The sequence below is a fragment of the Erinaceus europaeus genome, unplaced genomic scaffold, assembly GCF_950295315.1.
Source record: "Erinaceus europaeus unplaced genomic scaffold, mEriEur2.1 scaffold_539, whole genome shotgun sequence".
NCBI lineage: Eukaryota > Metazoa > Chordata > Mammalia > Eulipotyphla > Erinaceidae > Erinaceus > Erinaceus europaeus.
In genome coordinates, this window is record NW_026647226.1 from 15,593 (window position 1) to 39,332 (window position 23,740).

Genomic DNA, 23,740 nt, shown 5'->3' on the forward strand with positions numbered 1-23,740 from the left:
GCACCTGGCTAGGCGCACACATTACAGTGTGCAGGGGCCTGGGTTCAAGCCCCTGGTCCCCACCTGCAGGGGGGGGAATGCTTCACAAGTGTTGAAACAGTTCTGCAGATGTCTCTCTGTCTCTTTCCTTCTCTATCTCCCACCCCTCTCAATTTCTTGCTGTCTCTATTTAATAATAAAAATATAATCAAAACAATTTTTAAATATTTATTGTTGTAGTTATTATTGTTGTTGTTGATGTCATCGTTGTTGGAGAGGACAGAGAGAAATGGAGAGAGGAGGGGAAGACAGAGAGGGGGAGAGAAAGACAGACACCTGCAGACCTGCTTCACCGCCTGTGAAGCGACCCCCCTGCAGGTGGGGAGCCGGGGGCTCGAACCGGGATCCTTACTCGGTCCTTGCTCTTCATGCCACGTGAGCTTAACCCGCTGCGCTACCACCTGACTCCCTCAAAATAATTTTAAAGAAGGAAGGAAGAAAGAAGTACATCCGTTTTTTTCCTCACGTGGGTATCCCATCATGCCCCTCTGTCTGCCCTCCTCCTCCCCCAAGACGTCAGCCCTGTCTGGCCTCCCACACACTCCCACTCCCACTCCACACAGAGTTCTCACTCCTCTCTCTCTGGCTACTGCTTCCTGTAGTCACCATCCAGGGTCTCGTCTGCTGTATCCTCTTCTCACTTGGTACAGAGTTTCCGGAAACTTTTATCCACACCCACTATTACAGCTTCTTTCTTCTTCACAGCTCACCTCCTGGGCCACAGTCTGGTGCAGGACTCTGCTCAGCCTCCATGTCTCACACCTGGCTTCTTGCAGCAGAACCAGGGTGTGTGTGTGTGTGTGTGTGTGTGTGTGTGTGTGTGTGTGTGTGTGTGTGCACGCACACACACGCACAGACTTTCCCTGGCTCTCCTGTCTCACCACCCTGCTGCCCCATCCCAGACGCTGCCCTGCCCACACCCTCCCACATGCTACTCCTAAGAAGATGCCTCTCCTGACACCTGTTCATGCCTCTCCCTTCCCTTGTGTCTGTTCCCTTCACTCAATGCCTTGTCATGTCTCTCTCTCCCTCTGGTCCTTCTCCCTCAAGTTCAGATTTCAGTAAACCAACACCTACTCTGTGGAATCCATCCCACCACCTCTGCTTGTGATGCCCGGGAGCTAAGAATAGTTTCACATCTTGCAAGAGTTGTGAAAAGGCTTTTTTTTTTTCCAGACAAAGAAAATGCAAAGCCAGCATAAGGATGCCAGTTTGAGCCCCCAGCTCCCCACCTGTAGGGTAGTCGCTTTACAAGCAGTGAAGCAGGTCTGCAGGTGTCTGTCTTTCTCTCCTCCTCTCTGTCTTCCCCTCCTCTCTCCATTTCTCTCTGTCCTATCCAACAACAACAACAGCAATAACAATGATAAAAACAACAAGGGCAACAAAAGAGGGAAAAATGGCCACTAGGAGCAATGGATTCATAGTGCAGGCACCGAGTCCCAGCGATAACCCTGGAGTCAAAAAAGAAAGAAAGAAAGAAAGAAAGAAAGAAAGAAAGAAAGAAAGAAAGAAAGAAAGAAAGAGAGGAAGAAAGGGAGGAAGGAAGAGACGAAAGTGCAAAACAAAATAAGTCAGCAGGAAAAAGATAAGATGGTAGGCGATTTCACCCATGTACGTATGCAGCCTGAAATACCAGTGAGACACAATGCAACATACAAACAAACCAGTGGAACCTTGAAACAGAACAAGATGGCTGGCTTGGGGGTTGAGGTGAGACAGGGCTGTGGGGAAGCAGGGAGGAGGGTGAGTGCTGGTTTTTCTAAATAAGCAAACAGGGACATAAAACAAGTGACTCCCTTTTTTTTTTCCTCCAGGGTTATCACTGGGGCTTGGTGCCAGCACTATGTAGCCACCATTTCCAGCAGCCATTTTTCCTATTTTTTTCCCTATTTTATTTGATAGGACAGAGAGAAATTGAGAGGGGAAGGGGAGAGAGAGAGAGGAGAGAGAGACATCTGCAGACTTGCTTCACTGCTTGTGAAGCGTCCCGCCTGCAAGTGGGGAGCAGAGGCTGGAACCCGAACCCGGGTGCTTGCACACAGTAATGTGTGTGCTCAACCAGGTGCCACCTGGTGCCACCAACCAGCCCCCAAACAAGTGACTTCAAGAGAATAAACACATAGCAGAGCAGAAGGAGCAAAGAAATGGCTCACTTGGTTAGCGCACAGCCCAGGTTCAGGCCTAGCCTCTCCCAGCATATCTCTCTCTCTCTCTCTCTCTCTCTCTCTCTCTCTTTCTCTCTCTCTCTGCCTCACTGCTTTCTCTATTTCTACCAAAAATATATAATAAAAATAAATAAATAAATAACAGAGAAGCAGATGCAACAGAGGTTTTCGTTGCCCGCAAAGACTGAAATATTTCCTGTCGGTCCTTTACGGCAAACTCCACCTTTGCCTCTGCTCTATGTGCAAGATAACGTGCTGTGTGTGTGGGGGGGTGTTTTTAAAATCCCTGAACTGTTCAGTTGTCACTGTGATGTTAGTTTGCACCTCGGCTAGTCTCCTGTGAATTGGTGGCTTTTGGAGAGCCAGACGGCTGGGGTTTGGAGAAGGAGGCTCGAGCTCAAACGGGGAGGCTCTGGGCCCTGTTCTCAGGATATCGAAGGAAACCTGGACACTGTAGCCTTTAAAGAGAAGCAACAAGAGAAGCCAATAGGGTGTGCCAGATGGTGGCACACCTGATTGAGTTCACATGTTACATTGCACAAGGAACTGGGTTCAAGCCTCCCAGCCCCCACCTGCAGAGGGAAAAGCTTGGCAAGTGATGAAGCAGGTCTGTAGGTGTCTCTCTCTCTCCCTCTCTATCACCCTTCACTCTTGATTTCTGGCTCTCTCTATTCAATAAATACAGATAAAAAAAATAGAAAAGGGGAGTCGGGTGGTTAAACACACGTTGCACAAAGCGCAAGGGCCAGTGTAAGGATCCCAGTTCGAGCCCCCGGCTCCCCACCTGCAGGGGAGTCGCTTCACGGGCGGTGAAGCAGGTCTGCAGGTGTCTGTCTTTCTCTCCCCCTCTCTGTCTTCCCCTCCTCTCTCCATTTCTCTCTGTCCTATCCAACAATGACATCAACAACAACAACAACAATAAAACAACAAGGGCAACAAAAGGGAATAAATAAATAATAAATAAATTTTTTTTTAACTGAAAAAGAAGCCAACAGAGACGACCACTCCTCTCTGAGCAGTTTCTCTCTCCTTCTCTAACCCCTCTCCGCCTCTCAATTGCTGTTGAAAATAAAGTTTAAAATAAAAGAAAGAAAGAACCCCGAGACTGTCTGGATCAGGCGCACAGCCTCTTCTTCCCTTTCAGGATTCAGGCAGACGAAGGCTTTGCACCAAAATCCAACTTCAAAGCCAAGGAAGAAGCCAACCTCGGTCTCCAGGAGCCCTTCGGTGCTCTGCAGTCAAGGCCTCTCCAGCCTCGCAGGGTTGGAGCCCAGTTCATCCCACACTAAGTCAAACGTAGACACTCCCGCTGCAGGCAAAGTTAGCAAGGAGAGCTCAGGCGCCCAACACAAGGAGAAGCTGGCAATGAAATGGGACGCCACTGTTGCCTCCATCCGTGATTCCCCGCCCCTCCTGCCCCAGTCCCAGCTGCTTCTCTCTCACTCCTGTCCTGACATCAATTCTAAGAAGATGTACTGGGAAAGCAAAGCTTCTGGGGTGCAAATCAGGGGTTATTTATCTAAGACATGGATCTCACAGTCAAGTCTGCCCGACTCAACAGCCAGATCACAGACCAGCTGCCGGCTCAGCTTCCCAGCACCGATCTCTAAAAACAGAGCTGAGATATTGAGTTGCCAGGAAACTAACAGGCTGTGCGCAAGGTTCATCTGTCAGTTGTGTTAGTGCCACCAACCTCCCACCCATGCTTATCCCTGGCTACTTTCTTATTCGAATCAATGTCTCCTCAGGAAGATGGGTGGCTTCCAGGTTTGAGGTATTACAAATTGTACTGCTATGAATATAGGTGTACACAGATCTTTCTGGGTGGCTGTGTTGGGTTCCTTAGGATATATCCCCAGGAGAGGAATTGCAAGGTCATAGGGTAGGTTCACTTCTAGCCTTCTGAGAGTTCCCCAGACTGCTCTCCACAGGGGCTGGACCAATTTATATTTTCACCAGCAGTGCAGGAGGGTCCCACAAAGGAATACTTTTTTTTATTTATTTTCCCTTTTGTTGCCCTTATTGTTGTTGTTGTAGTTATTATTGTTGTTGTTATTATTAATGTCATTATTGTTAGGACAGAGAGAAATGGAGAGAGGAGAGGAAGACAGAGAGGGGGAGAGAAAGACAGACACCTGCAGACCTGCTTCACCGCCTGTGAAGCGACTCCCCTACAGGTGGGGAGCCGGGGGCTCGAACCAGGATCCTTACACTGGTCCTTGTGCTTTGCGCCACCTGCGCTTAACCCGCTGCGCTACTGCCTGAGTCCCAAAGGAATACTTTTAGTGCAGAGTTGTGGAATGCACCAGTATGTACTAGATATTGCTAAGCCAAGTCCTAGTTCCAATGTTAGTCTATACTGACATTTTTTGAATGGAGAGAGAGAGAAAGACATGAAAGCCCCATCCATGGATTTCCCCTCCAGTACTGCCCTTGTGGTGCAGAGGGTCAAACCCAGGTCTCACACGTGGTCAGACACGCACTTTACTTGGGGAGCCACCTCCCAAACCCTGGTGAGTGTTGATCGTCTGTGTGCTTCACGCAGCTGCAAATCAGACCGTTGGCTTTGTCTAGCCCTAAAACAACCCAACAGAGTCGCGTACCGTGGTGCCATATTGTAGCAGAAACTGGGCCCAGAGAATTCGGGATGGTTCATTCTTCCACTTGGGCTACCGCAGACTCGGAAGATCACGGACTGGGAGGGTTGAGAAGCAGAAATGGGGAGGAGAGAGGAGCCTAAGGAGAGATTAAGTGACTGCTAACAGTTCAGCAGTTTATCAGTGGAGACACCACCTCCAGTCTGTTCCACCAACAAGGGGACAGCTGAAGGGAGGAGAGGACTCCCCAGAGACTCACCAAGTGCAACTCTGAGTCTCCATTGCTACTGCCCTCAGAATCTGGAGCAGCAACAGGGAGGGACACCAGGGGACAGAGATCTAACCCGGAAACTCAGGAGAAGACCTATACCTCGGTGGCATAGCTGAGGGGCTGTGAAAGTCTCTTTGCATAACCACTGGATTATCTCTGCCACACCCCGCTTTATCTCTTGGTCAGGAGTCAGTGATTAAGCTAAGAAGCCTATTGACAGTTTAAAAGCCCTCAGGCTCCCATGGCCTACAGGGAAGAAAAAAAAAAAAGAGGCTTTTACACCACTGAGCTCCAACTCAGGGATTGAAAAAACTGTTAACTTCCACCACGGTAAAACCTTTAATTAAATTACTTAGACACAAGTCAATCCAGGCAATAGTGATCAATAATTTGAAAAGTACTGATAAAGGGAACTCATAACATAATATATAAAATGGTTAAAAGAACAAGAAATGGACTTTCTCATCATCTGGAGGCTGGAAGCTCAAGATCAAGGTGGCAAGTGAGATCTTTCTGCCTGGTTTGCTGTTGGCAGCCTTCTCACGGCTTCCGAGTGGCCTCTCCTCTGTGTAGGGACCACCACCACCCCACCCCCATATCTTCCTCTTCTTATTAGGAAAGCAGATCTACAGGGTCGAGACTCCATGCTCATGGGCTTGTTTGACCTTAATGACCTTCTGAAAGAATTTCTCCCATATACAACCCCATCGGCTGTTAGGGCTTCAAACTATGAATAGCAGCTTGTTGGCTAAAGAGCCCGTAATGGTTAAGAAGCAGAATCAAAGCCGCCTGATGTCTTGTTTTCTCCAAAATAAGACATTATGGTTGTGTTTCATTATGATCAATAGTGGAGTATAAGACTGTCAGATGACAGGGTCTGGTTCCACACTGCACCCACCACCAAGGCTATGTGTCCCCACCCTCCCACCGCCCAGAGATAATCACAGTAGTTCACACAGTCTTAGGAATAGCTTGGGTCTTCTCTTCTTTGTGTCACTCTTTTTTTCTTCTTTTTTTTATATTTATTTATTCCCTTTTGTTGCCCTTTTTGTTTTTTGTTGTAGTTATTATTGTTGTTATTGATGTTGTTATTGTTGGATAGGACAGAGAGAAATGGAGAGAGGAGGGGAAGACAGAGAGAGGGAGCGAAAGATAGACACCTGCAGACCTGCTTCACCGCCTGTGAAGCGACTCCCCTGCAGGTGGGGAGCCGGGGACTCAACCGGAATCCTTACGCCGGTCCTTGTGCTTTGAGCCACATGCGTTTAACCCGCTGCACTACCACTCGGCTCCCTATGGGTCTTCTCTTCTTTCGCAATTGCACTAACCACACACAATTGCATCCAGCTGTGGCTACATGACTTTCTGAAGAAATTCCCGCTGTAATTTGGAGGTTTCCAGGTGATCTTTGTCCTTGCCTTAACTAGCTGGCCTGGGGCAGTGCTACTCCAAGGCCGAGCGTCCAGAAGTCTTTCACCATCATTTTTTAAGTGGGTGTCTTTCCAAACTTGCTGTTGTTGAAATAAGCTTTCTCACTATTTTCTCTATCTTCAGGTAGATAGATTATCCTAATGATCATCTCCATCAAAAGTCTCATCTCCAGCCACCATCAATTAACCTTCTTCCCCATTTTTCACTTTCTAATATTTCATTTATTTACTTATTTGGATAGATATCTGCCCTTTTTATATACCTCTGCCCGCCTTCCCTCTAGCCTCCCTGCCAATCCCCTGGGAATCACCAGTCTGTTCTCAGTGCCTAATGGTTTGTTTTTGTTTTGTTTTATTTGCTGTGTGCTTTTTTTTTTTTTAATCTTCAACACAGGTGAAATAAGATAGTGTTTGTCTCCTAAGTAATAATGTATCCACTAAAAAAAAAATAACCCCCTCTAGATCCGCGCGTGCTGTGACAAATGGTGGGATTTCATCTTCCTCATAACCAAGGAGTGTTCTGTGTGTGGAAAGGTGGTACCACATCGCCTCTCTCCCCCTTGTCTGCTAAAATCATTTAGGTTGCCTCCATGTCTTGGCTGTTAGGAATAATGCTGGAGGCGGGGCATCCTTCACATCAGTGTTTTCATACTCTTTGGAATACGCCTGGGTGTGAACTGGTGACATCACATGGCATTTCTGTTCTCCACAGTGGAGACACTGACTTGCATTCCCATCTGTAGTGTAGGGACAATCCCCTTTTCTTCTTTTAATAATATTTATTCATTACTGGATAGAGACAGAGAGAAATTGAGAGGGGAGGAGGAGAGACAGAGAGACACCTGCAGCCCTGCTTCAGCACCTGTGAAGCTTTCCCCCTGCAGGTGGGGACCGGGGCCTTGAACCTGGGTCCTTGTGTGTAGTATGTGCCCTTAAGCAGATTCCCCTCTGGCCTTAGACTTTCTTCCTTCTCAGGAGCACACAATCCCCTTCCTGTGCAGGCCATGGCTTCTCGGACTGAGTGAGGAAACATCCTGCTGCTGCCTCTTAGAACTTGCTAGAAATGAGACAGTTTCCCTGCAGCAAGCTCGGTTACAGAGAAAGACAGATGGCGAAATGTCCACAGCATAGCGGTCACAGCACATGCATCCACACCAAGCAAAGTTCTGTCCAGATGACCCCATGGAGAAAGGCCACCTCTCTGGGAAGTAGCACACCTGGTCAAGCATGCACATTACCGAATGCTAGCACCTAGGTTCAACTCCCCCACTGACCACCTACAGGGGACACTTCAAGGTCAGTGAAGCAGGTCTGTATCTTACTCTCCCCTCCTCTCTCAATTTCTGTCTGTCCTATATAATAAAAATTAGAAAGAATAAAAAACAAAAAAAAAAAACTAAAGAAAGACGAAATTTTATTTTCAGAATCTCTGGTTAATGGCTGGGGAGATAGTCACAAAGGGTTATGCAAAAAGACTTTCATGCCTGAGACACTAAAAGTTCCAGCTTCGGTCCCCAAAACCACCCTAAGGCGAGCTAAGCAGTGCTTTTGTAACTAACAAAAGCTAAAGCTAAATAAATAAGGGAAAAGACTATCAAATAGAGAAAAGACACATTGTAGCCTGACACATGGAGGTGAACCCCCTTTCCCCAAGACAGACTCATCAGGTCTAGGGGAACCTCGCTATATACAGATGCAACCTGGCCAAACACCTAGCTTGCAGTGTCAGGAAATCCTAAGCAGAGAAACACATCAGTACTTCTAGCCCATAGGAACTGGGAGATAATAAATGTATTGTTTCACGAGGGCAGGCAGTGGCGCACCTGGTTACATGCTCACACTACAGTGCGCGAAGACCCAGGTTCAAGCCCCTGGTCCCCACCTGTGGGGAGGTGGGGGGGGGACTTTGCGAGTGGTGAAGCAGGGCTGCAGGTGTCTCTCCGTCTCTTTCCCTCTCCATGTCTTCCTCCCCTCTCAATTTCTCTCTGTCTGTATCCGCGAAGAAATAAATATCATTTAAAATAAGTGATGATAATAAATAGATGTATTGTTTTCAAGTAAAAAAGGAGACAGCCTCTTGGAAAGGGGTTTGGCTTCATGACCGCACACCAGAGGCGGCCAGGAGGTCGGCAGGAGCCCCGAGTTTCACGTGGTGTTCTCTTTTCTCTTCCCCAAACCGCCAGCTAATGTCCTGGAGGGTGACTCCATGGACCAGGACGTGGAGAGCCCCGTGGCCATTCACCAGCCCAAGTTGCCTAAACAAGCCAGGGACGACCTGCCCAGACACATCAGCCGGGACCGGACCAAAAGGAAAATCCAGAGGTACGTCAGGAAGGACGGCAAGTGCAACGTGCATCACGGCAACGTGCGGGAGACCTACCGCTACCTGACCGACATCTTCACCACCTTGGTGGACCTCAAGTGGAGGTTCAACCTGCTCATCTTCGTCATGGTTTACACGGTCACGTGGCTCTTTTTCGGGATGATCTGGTGGCTCATTGCGTACATCCGGGGGGACATGGACCACCTAGAGGACCCCTCATGGACTCCCTGTGTCACCAACCTCAATGGGTTTGTCTCTGCCTTTTTATTCTCCATAGAGACGGAGACCACCATCGGGTACGGTTATCGGGTCATCACGGACAAGTGCCCGGAGGGGATCATCCTCCTCTTAATCCAGTCCGTGTTGGGGTCCATTGTCAACGCCTTCATGGTGGGGTGCATGTTTGTGAAGATCTCGCAGCCCAAGAAGAGGGCGGAGACGCTGGTGTTCTCCACGCACGCGGTGATCTCCATGCGGGACGGGAAGCTGTGCCTCATGTTCCGCGTGGGCGACCTGAGGAACTCCCACATCGTGGAGGCCTCCATCCGAGCCAAGCTGATCAAATCCAAACAGACCTCAGAGGGGGAGTTCATCCCTCTCAACCAGACCGACATCAACGTGGGCTACTACACCGGGGATGACCGCCTCTTCCTGGTGTCTCCTCTCATCATCAGCCACGAGATTAACCAGCAGAGTCCTTTCTGGGAGATTTCCAAAGCCCAGCTACCCAAAGAGGAACTGGAGATCGTGGTCATCCTGGAAGGAATGGTGGAAGCCACGGGTAAGGAGCACAGCGCCCTGGGGCGGCCCGGTAGTGGGTGGGGGGCTCCTTTGCAGCTGGGCCTGGCTGGACTGGGCTGAGTGAGGACGGGAGGTGGGCGAGCCTGGACTCCGGGCTCATGTGGTCGCTTCAGGAAATCCTACGGCCTATGGTGTGGTTGTCCTGTGGCTTGAAGGAGATGTGTCAAGAAGCTAGCCACTTGGCTGCTTTTTTTTTTTTCTTCTCTAGTTTCTTGTGTTGATATTTTATTTATTTATTGTATAGAGGCGGAGAGGAATCCGGGGAAGGGGGAAGGAGAGAGGAAGGCTTAGCTTTGTTGTTGTTCACTAACTTCTTGTATTAATATTTTATTTATTTGTTGGCTAGAAACAGAAAGGGGGCGGGTGGTAGCACAACGGGTTAAGTGCACATGGCACGAAGCGCAAGGACCTGCTCAAGGATCCTGGTTCGAGCCCCCAGCTCCTCACCTGCGGGGGGGAGGGGGGGTGCCTCAGAAGTGGTGAAGCAGGTCTACAGGTGTCTGCCTTTCTCCGCTGTCTTCCCCTCCTCTCTTGATTTCTCTCTGTCCTATCTAACAACAATGATAACAACAACGATAAACAACAAGGGTAGCAAAAAGGGGAAAGATAGTGTAATGCAAAAAAAAGAAGAAAAGAAACAGAAAGGAATTGAGAGGGGCCAGACGGTGGTGCACTGAATTAATCACACACATTATAATGCACAAGGACACAGGTTCAGTCTCCTAGTCCCCACCTGCAGGGAGAAAGCTTCATGAGTGTCGAAGCAGGACTACAGGTGTCTCTCTGTCTGTCTCCCTATCCTTGTCCCCCCATCCTCTCTCAATTTCTATCTCTATACAATAATAAATAAATAAAAAGATTTTTTTAATGTCTTCAGACATGAAAGAGAGGAATCAAGAGGAGAAGGGGGAGAAAGAGAAAAAGAGATCTGCAGCACTGTTTCACCATTTGTAAAGCTCCCCAAACCCCCCATCACAGGTAGAGACTAGGGACTTGACCCTGGTGCTCTGAGCATTGTGACACATAAGCTCTGTCAGGTGCACCACCGACCCCCACCTCCATTCAGCTTTTACTGATGACCTTCAGGAGACTGATGTAAAAAGCAATTTTTGAAAACACCGCTTAATATTTTTGAATTTCCAAATATTTGCTTAAATTAAAAGGGGGCTGTCTCTATAGAACATGTTAAATGGTTTTAAACCTTTGCTTAATTTAAATACTTGAGGTTATTTCTTGCCAAGCCAGGAGGAAGAAGGTAAGTCTTTCAAACAAAGACTGACAAATTGCTTTAATAAAAATGTAATCGTATTCCTTCTTGGGGAGCCGTTTATAAGAACAGCTATGCTTTTCTCCATACTTCACCTACCTAATAGCCTCAAAATGTAATCCTTCCCTGCAGTGCATAACTTCACACACACGGTGAAGATCCATGTATCAGAATCCTATTGACTGCTTCTCAATATTAATTTACTTATTAATGATTGGGGGGGGGAGAAGAAGGAAAGCATCACTCTGGCATTTGTGATGCTGAGGATTGAGCTCAGGACCTTATGCTTGAAAGACCAGTGCTTTATCTACTGCACCACCTCCTGGGCTGCCCTACTGACTGTTAATAACTAACCACTGGGGGGTTGGGCGGTAGTGCAACAAGTTAAGCGCAGGTGGTGCAAAGCACAAGGATAGGCATCAGGATCCCGGTTTGAGCCCCTGGCTCCCCACCTGCAGGGGAGTCGCTTCACAGGCAGTGAATCAGGTCTGCAGGTGTCTGTCTTTCTCTCCCCCTCTCTGTCTTCCCCTCCTCTCTCCATTTCTCTTGTCCTAACCAACAATGACAACAATAATAACTACAACAACAAAACAACAAGGGCAACAAAAGAGAATAAATAAATAAATAAATAAATAAATATTTAAAAATACAAAAAAAAAACTAACCACTGGAATCTTTCAGGAAAGATGACCTGTTCACAATCAAGAAAAATGTCCTATTTTTACTGAGGTTTTTTTGATCATGCCTGGAGTTTCCATTGTAGCATGCCCAATGACACATCAGATTCTGCTGTGAGCCGTCTGGGACAGCCCAGAAAATAGACCCAAAAACTCTGACTTAAGCTAAGGATGGGGTTTCACAGGGAAAGGACACACTAGAACTCAAAGTCAGCAAATCCTCTTCTTCTGCAGAGTTACCAAGTGTAGCCTTTGGTTAGACACTCTGCGCTACTAGGCTCTGGAATCATCTGTGAAGCTCAGGGCTGGCTCACAGGACTCAGCAAAGTGTGACCCTGTTCACAGGCCAACCCCACACTCTTCGTGAGCCCTGAAAAAAATCAGACAGCCTCAGACACTCCTCCCCCTGGGGGCCATGGAGTCCCTGGTTCTCTCTCCTTCGACCCCACAGACCAGTTCTAACTCCCAACCAGTCTCTGATACTGGTGGAAACTCTTGCGGTTGACTGTCAAAACGCAGCAGGCCATGAAAATGCAAAGGAAGGGCTTTGCCTAGAGCACTACAGCCTGAGCCTGAAGCTCTGTGCTCCCAGGTTCAATCCCCAGAACCACCATTAGCCCAAGCTGAGCAGGGGTCTGGTAAAATAAACAAACATGAATATAATCCCAAAATGTTTTGTTCTTATTATTGCTATCATTCATATTATATATTTACAAGTTTATTTGCTTTCATTATCTATATTCCACATATGAATAAAATCATCTGGAAGTTGCCTTTCACCTCCGAAATCCACCTACCATCATCAACTCCAGTTCCATCCATTTTTGCCCAGGAAGGTGCGATGTTATCTCCTCTAATGGTGTGGAATTCTGTTGCGTATGCGTTCTATAAATACCGTCATTACTATTATCATGATCATCTTCATTTATTTATGGGATAGGGACAGCCAGAAATTGAGGGGGAAGGTGGAGAGAGAAAGGGAGAGAGACTGAGAGACACCTGTACCCCTGATTCACCACACGCAAAACTTTCCCCCTGCAGGTGAGGACCAGGAGGTCTCAAACCTGGGTCCTCACGCATTATAACAGATGCACCGCCATCCAGCCCCATAAATTCAGGTCACCTGCTGATTGAGGGACATTTGGGTTGACTCCACAGTACAGCTATGGACATAGGGGTGCAGAGGTCCTCCTAACTGAATGTTTTTGCGTCCTTCAGATAGATGCCTAGCAGTGGCAAGGCGGTGTCCTAAGATGTTTATGCTTAATTTGTCTAAGGACTCTCTGAACTCCTTTCCAAAGTGCTGCACCAGTTTGCATCCCCAACAGCAGTATACATTTTCCTCAAAGCCCTCAGCACCAAAAAGGTCTTTAAAGAGTAACAAAATGATCCTGTGAGATTGAAATAAGTGGGCTGTGTGTGTGTGTGTGTGTGTGTGTGTACACACAGGAGCAATTTCTCCCACCTGGTCTGAGCCCGGGGGGCTCTGGCTCCCTCTAGTGGCCATCACTGAGGTCCAGACTAGGCCAGTTCTGATGCAGTGTTTCGGTTTGTGTTTTTAATTTTTTATTAGTGGTTTAATAATGATTAACACAATTGTAAAATAATAGGGATACAATTCTGTGCAATTTCCACCGCCAGAGTTTTGTATCCACTCCCCTCCATTGGAAGCTTCCCTATTCTTTATCCCTCTGGGAGCATGGTCCAAAATTCTTTATGGGAAGCAGAAGGTGGAAGGTCTGGCTTCTGTCATTGCTTCTCCACTGGACATGGGCGTTGGCAAGTGGATCCACACCCCCAGCCTGTTTCTACCTTTCCCTAGTGGGTAGGTCTCAGGAGCGGTGGGGTTCCAGGACACATTGGTGAGGTTGTCTGCCCGGGGAGGTCAGGATGGCGTCATGGCAGCATCTGCAACTTGGTAGCTGAAAGGCAGTAAGATATAAAGCAAATTGTGCAATAAACAGGAACTCAAAAGTATGAGTAGAGCAAATAAAACTAGGGGTATTCATAAGAAGTTAGGAAGTCTATTTTAGGTCTGTTCCATGTGGCCGATGACTTTAGTCATTCTTGCCTGAGCCCAATAGCTAACATGCAGATGGACTGAAAGTAGTGTCTGGGAAGTTGGTGTCAGAGTTGAGAATAGGACTAGAAAGCTGAATTAGGGCACAGAGTAGCTCCCAAACTTGAAGAAAATATATAAATGCAATTAACTGCTTACCACATCAATCTGACCCAGGGCCCACATCTATTCATATCTAGCATGGGAGCCTGTGTGACCTCTGAGTCCCTGTCAGTCTGAGCTCACAGTCTCTGGTCACAGCTGGTAATGTTCTAGGCTGCTGTCATTTCAGGACCCGTCTTCCTCGAGGGGGCAGAGTGGGCCGACCAGCAGTTTTAATACTATCAGCAGATCTCTCACTGCACGGCGTGGGGGAGGGGGGCATCCTGGTTAGCCCAGAGTCTCTGAACTCCAGAAACAAAAAGTTCTGGAGTTGTGCCCTCTGGTTACAGGTGTTAAGCTGAGTTTCTGCAGGGCCTCTGCCAAAGATGTTTCTCACTAAAGACACGGATCCAGAGTCCATAATGAGCTCGTTCTCTTTGGGGCACCCCTGGGGTAGACTTTGTCTTTCCAATGACAGCTTGTAGTGAGTGAGCTGGTCCGCAGGCAGGGACATCAGAGTTGTACGGGGTGACTGGCAGTGTTACTGGCCTCTGAGCATTCAGTGGCCTTTCTGTTGCTTTCTGAGAAGAGGCCCTGTAGCTGCCAGGCAGAAGAAAATGTGTCCCCTTTCCTGGGGTAAAAGAGAAAAGGAAAGAAAAGAAAAGAAGGGAAGGGAAGGAAAGGGAAGGGGAGGAGAGGGGAGGGAAGGGGAGGAGAACACACTCATGAAGCTTTCCCCCTGCAGGTGGGAAACAGGGACTTGAACCCAGGTCCTGGCACGTTGTAACATGTGCGCTCAACCTGGTGCGCCACCACTTCTGAATGAAGAGCAACTTCACCAGGAGGCAGCCCTGCGGGAGAGCACAGAACTTGCCTTCTCTGAGGTCCCAGGATCCGCCCCGGCACCACATGTGGAGGAGTTAAACAGTGCTCTGGCATTTCTCTCCCAGAAATAAGGACTGAACAAGCTAAACTTTAAGAAAGGCTACAAGCAAAGGCATCGTCACTCCCTGTGGACATTGAACAGGCCCTTGAAGGAGAGAGGGAGGAGCCTTAACAAATCCAGATCTTACTTGGTTCTCTTGGGGAGAAGGGAGTGTGGGGACACAGAGCTGTGGTGGTGGGTGTGGTGTGGGACTAGACCCTGTCATCTCACAGTCTTGTCACCTGCTACTCAAACAAATGAAAAGGATATTAAAGAAATACACAATGTTCTCCTGGCGTGAAGCCCTGGTGATAGCTAAAGAATCCAAGTCTTAGTGGGGGTCGGGCAGTAGCACAGTGGATTAAGCACAGGTGGCGCAAAGCACAAGGACCGGCGTAAGGATCCCGGTTCGAGCCCCCAGCTCCCCACCTGCAGGGGAGTCACTTCACAGGCGGTGAAGCAGGTCTGCAGGTGTCTGTCTTTCTCTCCCCCTCTCTGTCTTCCCCTCCTCTCTCCATTTCTCTCTGTCCTATCCAACAATGAACAACATCAACAATGGCAATAATAATAACCACAGTGAGGCTACAACAACAAGGGCAACAAAAGGGGGAAAAATGGCCTCCAGGAGTGGTGGATTCATGGTGCAGGCACTGAGCCCAGCAATAACCCTGTAGGGAAAAAATAGAAATAAAAAAAAAAGAATCCAAGTCTTAGCAAAGACATAAAATAATAATAACAATAACAGGGGTCCTGGCGGTGGTGCACTTAGATAAGTGCATGTAGTACTAAGCACAAGGATCGTGGTTCGAGCCCCTGCTCCCCACCTGTGGGGCAAGGGGAGGCTTCACAAGTGGTAAAGCAAACCTGCAGTTATCTATATTTATCTTCCCCTCGTCTCTCAGTGTCTCTCTGTCTGATCCAATAAAATAGGGGGAAATGTCCACAGGAAGCAGTGGGTTTGTAGTGCCTGCACTGAGCCCCAGCGATAACCCTGGAGGCAAAGAAATAATAATAATAATAACACCAGTGAAGCCCAAGTGGACTCCCAAGTTGCAGGGCCCTGTTATGTATCCTTGACGGGAAACCAGGATCTGGGAACAGAGCAAAGCAGACACACAGCAGCTTCTGCTTCCTTTGCTGCTTCTTTCAAGGAGTCTCACTTGGAGCCAGTGAGCTGCTCTCCCTCTCCCTCCCTCTCACTCTCTCCTCTCCCTCTCCCTCTCCCTCTCTCCCTCTCACTCTCTCCTCTCTCCCTCCCTCTCCCTCTCTCCTCTCCCTCTCACTCTCTCCTCTCCCTCTCCCTCTCTCCCTCTCACTCTCTCCTCTCTCCCTCCCTCTCCCTCTCTCCTCTCCCTCTCACTCTCTCCTCTCCCTCTCCCTCTCCCTCTCTCACTCTCTCCCTCTCACTCTCTCCTCTCTCCCTCCCTCTCCCTCTCTCCTCTCCCTCTCACTCTCTCCCTCTCCCTCTCCCTCTCTCCCTCTCACTCTCTCCTCTCTCCCTCCCTCTCCCTCTCTCCTCTCCCTCTCACTCTCTCCCTCTCCCTCTCCCTCTCTCCCTCTCACTCTCTCCTCTCTCCCTCCCTCTCCCTCTCTCCTCTCCCTCTCACTCTCTCCCTCTCCCTCTCCCTCTCTCCCTCTCACTCTCTCCTCCCTCTTACTTTCCCTCTCCCTCTCCCTCTCCCTCTCCCCTTCTCCTTCTCCCTCCCTCCCGCCTTCTCCCTCTTCTGTTGTTAAAGTTCAGAGGCGCCAGCAGGCCGGGCTAGCTTCGTGGCGGTAGACAGAGACAGAGACTCGGGGACACACGGCTGGGCTGAGAAGCTGCAGTTTAATCTTTAGTCACGAACAGGCAAATCACCACACCATGTGCTTCCCCATCATTCTCCCTCCGCCTCTGCTGCTGGGACTCTGGGGGGGGGGGGAGAAAGAGGGGTGCTGGGACTCTGGGGCGGGGAGAAAGAGGGGTGCGAAACTAGCAAGGGCCAAACCAATTCTCTCAGAGCTGGGGGGAAGGGGAACAAACCAACATGAAACATACCAACACTCTTCCCCTTCCCCTCTCCCTCTCCCCCCTCTCCCTCTTCCCCTCTCCCTCTTCCCCTCTCCCTCTCCCTCCCTCTCTCCTTCTCCCTCTTCCCCTCTCCCTCTTCCCCTCTCTCTCCCTCTCTCCTTCTCCCTCTCCCCCTCTCCCTCTTCCCCTCTCCCTCTTCCCCTCTCCCTCCCTCTCTCCTTCTCCCTCTCCCCCTCTCCCTCTTCCCCTCTCCCTCTTCCCCTCTCCCTCCCTCTCTCCTTCTCCCTCTCCCCCTCTCCCTCTTCCCCTCTCCTTCTTCCCCTCTCCCTCCCTCTCTCCTTCTCCCTCTTCCCCTCTCCCTCTTCCCCTCTCCCTCCCTCTCTCCTTCTCCCTCTCCCCCTCTCCCTCTTCCCCTCTCCTTCTTCCCCTCTCCCTCCCTCTCTCCTTCTCCCTCTTCCCCTCTCCCTCTTCCCCTCTCCCTCCCTCTCTCCTTCTCCCTCCCCCTCTCCCTCTCCCGCTCTCCCTCTCCCCCTCTCTCTCCCTCTCTTCCTCCCTCTCCCTCTCTCCTCTCTCATTCTCTCCCTCTCCCCCTCTCCCCTCTCACTCTCCCTCTCCCCCTCTCCTTCTCCCTCCCTCTCACCTTCTCCCTCTTCCCCTCTCCCTCTCCCTCCCTCTTCCCCTCTCCCTCTTCCCCTCTCCCTCTCCCTCCCTCTTCCCCTCTCCCTCTCTTCTCTCTTATTCTCCCCCTCTCCCTCTCCCCCTTCACTCTCCCTCTCTTCCTCCCTCTCCCTCTCTCCTCTCTCATTCTCTCCCTCTCCCCCTCTCCCTCTCCTCCTCTCCTCCCTCCCTCTCTCTTTCTCCCTCTCCCCATCCCTCTCTCCTTCTCCCTTTCCCCCACTCTCCCTCTCCCTCTATCCATCTCCCTTTCTCTCTCTCTCTCTTTCTCTCTCTCTCTCTCCTTCTCTGTCTCTCAAGCCCTGTCACAATCCTACTGATCCTTCTGCTCTGAGTGACTACCCACTGGCATGTTTGAGGCTGGATGTGTGTCCTAGCTAGCGTGTGACCTGTGGAGGCAGCCTGACCGCAGCCTCCAGGCAGAGCCTTGCTCCCTCCATGCACAATCCCGGCCTCATCGTGCTCCCACATGGGGCCGGCTAGAGACCCGAGTGCTCCTACGCCTTCCATTGCCCGGAGCTCTGACCTGCCCCAGGTAATGGACGGACGGGGTCTCTACAGCCGTCCCACTGCACCCCGTCTAGAGCCAAGCTTTGCAAAGTCAAGCCGGGTTTCCGAAAACAGGAGCACGGTCTCCCAAAGGCCCCACTGCTCCCCTCAGGCCCCGGCCCTATTCCTATACCTGATGGCTTCCTGGGCTCCCACAAAAGACAGACTCACACCCAAAAGGCCTGCCTCCTCTTCCCCACACCCCCGCCCCCCAGTAGGCAGGAGGCTTGGGCTTGTGTCGCCCAGAGGGATGAGTGCCACGACTTCTCAAGAACCTTCCAGACATGTGAGTCTATTTTTGCTGATGAATCAAACCCTGGAAAATTCTGACACCAGCCGCCCCAACATCTGGGGGCTGGCCATGTCTCATCTCCCAAATGTCTTTTTAAAGGGGTCCCAGTATATCCGTGGTACATGGGCCATCTTGAGGCCCAAGAGGCACGAGGCTACGTAAACAAACCCGCTGGGCAGCTGCAGAGCCTCAAAAGAGGAGCGTTCGCAGAGGCTGTTATTTCTAGACGACAAATCGGCCTGGAGGCTAGCTGACAGGTCCATGGGGCTGGGCGCACTGCCAGCCCCGCCTCACCAGAGCCGTCCTGATACTCCATATTTACGCCCATGATGACGCAGTTGTGACAAGCAGCTATTTCCAACACCTCAGAGAATAAATGTCCCTCCTTGAGATGAATCCCCAGCACGTTTCTTCTCACCCAGCTTTATCATGGAAACTGCACAACAGATAAAGAGCAAACCAAATAGTCTCTGATATCAGTCAGGCTTTTAATATATGTTTTTATTTATTAGAGACAGAGAAATTGAGAGGAGTGGGGGAGATAGAGAGGAAGAGAAACAGAGAGACACCTGCAGCCCTGCTTCACCGCTCTGAAGCTTTCCTCCTGCAGGTGGGGACTAGAGGCTTGAACCTGGGTCCTTGTGCATGTTAGTGGATGTGCTTAGCCAGGTGTGCCACCACCTGGCCCCTATTTTATTTTATTTTATCTTAATGAGAGAGATACAAAGAGAAAGAGGGAGATGGAGGAAGGTGGAGGAAATCAGCTAGAGCCCTGCTAAGCTCGGGCTGATGGCAGCTGCTGGTGGTGCTGGGGATTGAACCTGGGACCTCAGAGCCTCAGGCAGGAGTCTGTTTGCATAATCACCATGCTTTCTTGCCCACTCAGTATCTTTAATTTTATTTTATTTTAATGAGAGAGAGAGAGAGAGAGAGAGAGACTGAACAGGCCCACTACTCAGCTCTGGCTGATGGTGGTGCTGAGGATTAAACCTGGGACCTCAGAGCCTCAGGCAAGAGAGTCTGTTTGCAGAACCTTTATGCTGTCTCCCCAGCCCAGTCAATTTCTCTATAATTGTGAGTTCATGGCCAAACTTCTTTTATCTGTATCTCCACACACTAACTGACCTCCACAGTTTGCTTTACCTGTGAGTAGTCTGGTAGGTGTCTCTAAGAGGTAAGGAAGCTTCTTAGCATAACTTTAACACCACGCTGATACCCGAAATAATTCATGATAATTTCCTCTTTTTAGGATTGATTTTTTTTTTCACCAGGGCACTGCTCAGCTCTAGCTTATGGTGGTGCTAGAGATTGAACCTGGGACCCTTGATGCCTCAGGCATTAAAGTCTTTTGGCATAACCATTGTGCTGTCTCCCTCAGCCCTAGGACTGATTGGTTTGTGTCTGTAAGGAACAGAGACAGGCCAGAACATTGCTTAGCATTGGCGCATGCTGGTGCATATTAAGTCAATTCTGGGGTTTTTTTATTTTATTCATTTAAAAAAGGAGACATTAACAAAACCATAGGATAAGAGGGCTACAACTCCACACAATTCCCACCACCAGATCTCCGTATCCCATCCCCTCCCCTGACAGCTTTCCTATTCTTTATCCCTCTGGGAGCATGGACCCAGGGTCATTGTGGGATCAGAAGATGGAAGGTCTGGCTTCTGGAATTGCTTCCCCGCTAAACATGGGCGTTGACAGGTGGATCCATACTCCCAGCCTGCCTCTCTCCTTCCCAAGTGGGGCGGGGCTCTGGGGAAGCCGGGCTCCAGGACACATTGGTGGGGTCGTCTGTCCAGGGAAGTCTGGTTGGCATCATGCTGGCATCTGGAACCTGGTGGCTGAAAAGAGAGTTAGCATACAGAGCCAAACAAATTGTTGACCAATCATGGACCTAAAGGCTGGAATAGTGCAGATGAAGAGTTAGGGGAGGTCCTTCATTTGGTAGAGAGCTAGTAGGCATATTTTAGTTATTTCAAAGGGCCTGTAGCTAGACTAGTTCTTTTTCTTTTCCCTGAACCTGAAATCTGATATGCAGGTGGATCCTAGTTGTTGTCTGGGGAGATGATGTCATGGCTGAAAAAGGGGCAGAAAGCTGGATCAGGGAAGAGAGTAGCTCCCTAATATGGGGAAGGGGTATAAATATTGTTGACTATAAACCCCATCGATGTCAATTCTGGTTATTATTATTATTATTATTATTGCCACCAGGGTTATCACTGCAGCTCAGAGCTCACACTATGAATCCACCAGTCCCAGAAAATTTCCACCCCATCTTTTTTTTTTTCTTTCTATCTTGTCTGGTAGGACAGAGATAAATTGAGAAAGGAAATGGAGATAAAGAGGGCAAGAAAGAGAGACACCTGCAGACGTGCTTCCCCACTCAGGAAGCTTCCCTTGCAGGTGGGGAGAAGGAGTTTGAACCCAGGTATTTGCACATGGTAATATGTGCACTCAAACAGGTATACCATTGCCCAGCCTGTTAAGACCATTTTAATGCTGAGCTGTCTCTCCAGTCCTGGTAATTCCTCTTTGTTGTTAGTGATTTAATATTGATTTAAAAAGTTATAAACTAGCAGAGGCCTAATTCCACACCCTTCCCACCACCAGAGCTATGTCCACATTCCCTCCACTGGAAACTACAGTAGTTCTCCCAAGATCGCAGGTATGAGTTAACTATTTTATTTATTTATTTATATTAGGGATTTAATAATAATTAACAAGATTGTAAGATAACAGGGGTAGAATTCCACACAGTTCCCACCACCAGAGTTCCATATCCCATCTCCTCCATTCAAAACTTCCCTATTCTTTATTCCTCTGGGAGTATTGACCAAAATTCTTTTTGGGGTGCAGAAGGGGGGTTTCTGACTTCCTTAATTGCTTATTTGTTGGAAATGGACATTGACAAGTTGATCCATACCCCCAGCCTGTTTTTTTTTTAATTTTTTATTTATAAAAAGGAAACATTGACAAAACCATAGGATAGGAGGGGTACAACTCCACACAATTCCTACCACCAGGACTCCGTATCCCACCCCCTCCCCTGATAGCTTTCCTATTCTCTATCCCTCTGGGAGTATGGACTCCCAGGGTCATTATGGGATGCAGAAGGTGGGAGTTCTGGCTTCTGTCATTGCTTCCCCGCTGAACATGGGCATTGACAGGTCGATCCATCCCCCCAGCCTGTTTCTGTCTCTCCCTAGTGGGGCAGGGTTCCGGGGAGGGGAGACTCCAGGACTCATTGGTGAGGTCGTCTGCCCAGGGAAGTCTGGATGGAATCCTAGTAGCATCTGCAACTTGGTGTCTGTGGTTTAAGGAGTTTCTGGTGAAATCCCGGTTGTATCTTGTTGAGTTTTTAGGTGATTTTGTTGTTGTTGGTTTAGTTTGGTTTGGTTTTTCTAGTTTATTAGGAACACAATCAGAAACAGCTCCTGCGCCACAACCATGCTTCTGGAAGTCCAGGTGTCTCCCTTCCTCGCCCCTGGTAACATCTTAAGACCTAGTAACTCCCATGGGCCCCGACTTTCAGTGTCTCATACGGTAAATAACCATTTTTACTCTGTCTTTACCATCTGTTTGCTTGTGTCAGAAGCCCGATGAGGGGAACACACTATCGTTCGTTGTCATCCCCTGAAAGCCTCATCTCAGGACATGAGTTCCTCTTCTCCTTTCTTCTCTTTTTATTCTTGCCTGTGACACTTTTTCCTCAAAGAAGGAAATTTCTAAGAAATTTCAAGGGGGGGGGAGGGAGGTGGCGGCTGAAAGGGAGCCAAGTTAGTGCCAATATGCTAGACAACACTTTAGAGATGAGGAGGCTGCACAGTTCTGCCCTGATGTCAGAGCCAATGCAGCACTTGGTAGCAACCAAAATAGGACCATGGGGGACGTCGTGCCAATTATTCACACACACACACACACACACACACAGACACACACACAGACACACATACACGCAGACACACACACAGACGCACAGACACACACACAAACACACACACACAGACATACACACACAGAGACACACACACACAGACGCACACACAGACGCACACACAGACACACACACAGACGCACACACAGACACACACACACAGAGACAGACACACAGACACACACACTCACACACACAGACACACACTCACACACACACACACACACAAACACACACACAGACATACACACACAGACACGCACACAGACACACACACAGAGACAGACACACACAGACACACACACAGACACACACACACAGAGACACACACACAGACACAGACACACACACCCCTAAGGCTTATACTCGGGTAGGAGAACCTTAGCCAAATGCCAGGCCCCTAAGATCCAACGTGTCCTAGGGCTGAGAGCAAGTAACTTCAGTTGGGAAAATGCCAGGTGCGCCCGTGAGCAGAACTCCGGCAGAGTATTCGTTGATAAAAATCACATCACATCAAAAGGAACGGGAAGAGCAAAGATGCTTTTAGGTAGAAAAATAAAATAAAATAAAATCCATGAGCAACTGTCAAAGCACGAATGGCTTTCAAGCTGTGAGAGACAAGAATGTGTCCAGATCTTGGTGACAATGGTCTTGGCCTGAACGTCGTCCATCAGGTGCGATTCTCTGAGGCCCCGAGACAGCTTCAGCTCAGGGGTCAGGTGGTGGCGCAGCTGGTTAAGCACACACAGTACAGTGTGCAAGGACCTGGGTTCAAGCCCCTGGAGGTAATCTGCTGCAGGTGTCTCTCTGTCTCTCTCCCTCTGTATCTCTTCCTCCCCTCTCAATTTGTCTCTGTCTCTAACCACTAAATAAAAAACAAATAAAAAATATTTTTTAAAAAACATAAAAGGGGCCAAGTGGTGGCGCCACGCACCTGGTTGAATGCACATGTTACAATGCACAAGGCCTGGGTTCAAGCCCCTGGTCCCCACCTGCGGGGGGGAAGCTTCACGAGTACTGAAGCAGGGCTGCAGGTGTCTCTCTCTGTCTCTCTTCCTCTCTCTCTTCCCCTTCCTTCTTGATTTCTGGCTGTCTCTATCCAATAAATAAATAAAGATAATAAAAAAATTTTAAAAAACATTAAGAAAGAAAAGAAGGGAGGAAAGAAGGGAGGGAGGGAGGAAGGGAGGAAGAAGTATTCAGGGCACTCCAAACACAGCCCTTCAGTGAAGGACCAGAAGCCAGAGTTACAGACACGCATCGCCGCAATACCTCTAGAGCTGCAGCCTGCTGCACTTCACTCGGAGCCTCCTTCATACTCTGCCTTAGCAGGGGGGAGTCGTGACCGAAGGAGAGGCTGGAGCCATACTTACTGGGCAGGCCTTGTGGTCTCCTTAGAAAGGAGGGTACCATGCAACTAGCTGAACAAGCTAAAACAGTATCAGAGCAGAGCAGGGCAACAAAATAGATGAACTCCAGAAAGCAGTAGAGGGCAGAGAGAATAGAATCAATGAGGCTGAAGACAGAATTAGCAAGATTGAGGATGAATTAGAGACAACTAAAAAAGAAGTAAGAGATCTCAAAAAGTGATTAAGAGATGCTGAAAACAACAACAGAGTCCTA

General features: G+C 49.0%; 1 protein-coding gene across 1 annotated transcript in view; it reads left to right on the top strand.

Annotated features, from left to right (window-relative positions):
- Positions 1 to 8,480: 8,480 nt before the first annotated feature.
- KCNJ6 (potassium inwardly rectifying channel subfamily J member 6) overlaps positions 8,481 to 23,740 on the top strand; it is a 45,813-nt gene continuing 30,553 nt past the window's right edge. The window contains exon 1 of the mRNA XM_007532248.3: positions 8,481 to 9,606. Coding sequence (XP_007532310.1) covers positions 8,709 to 9,606 — 898 coding nt within the window. The 5' untranslated portion in view covers positions 8,481 to 8,708. The remainder of the gene's footprint in view (positions 9,607 to 23,740) is intronic.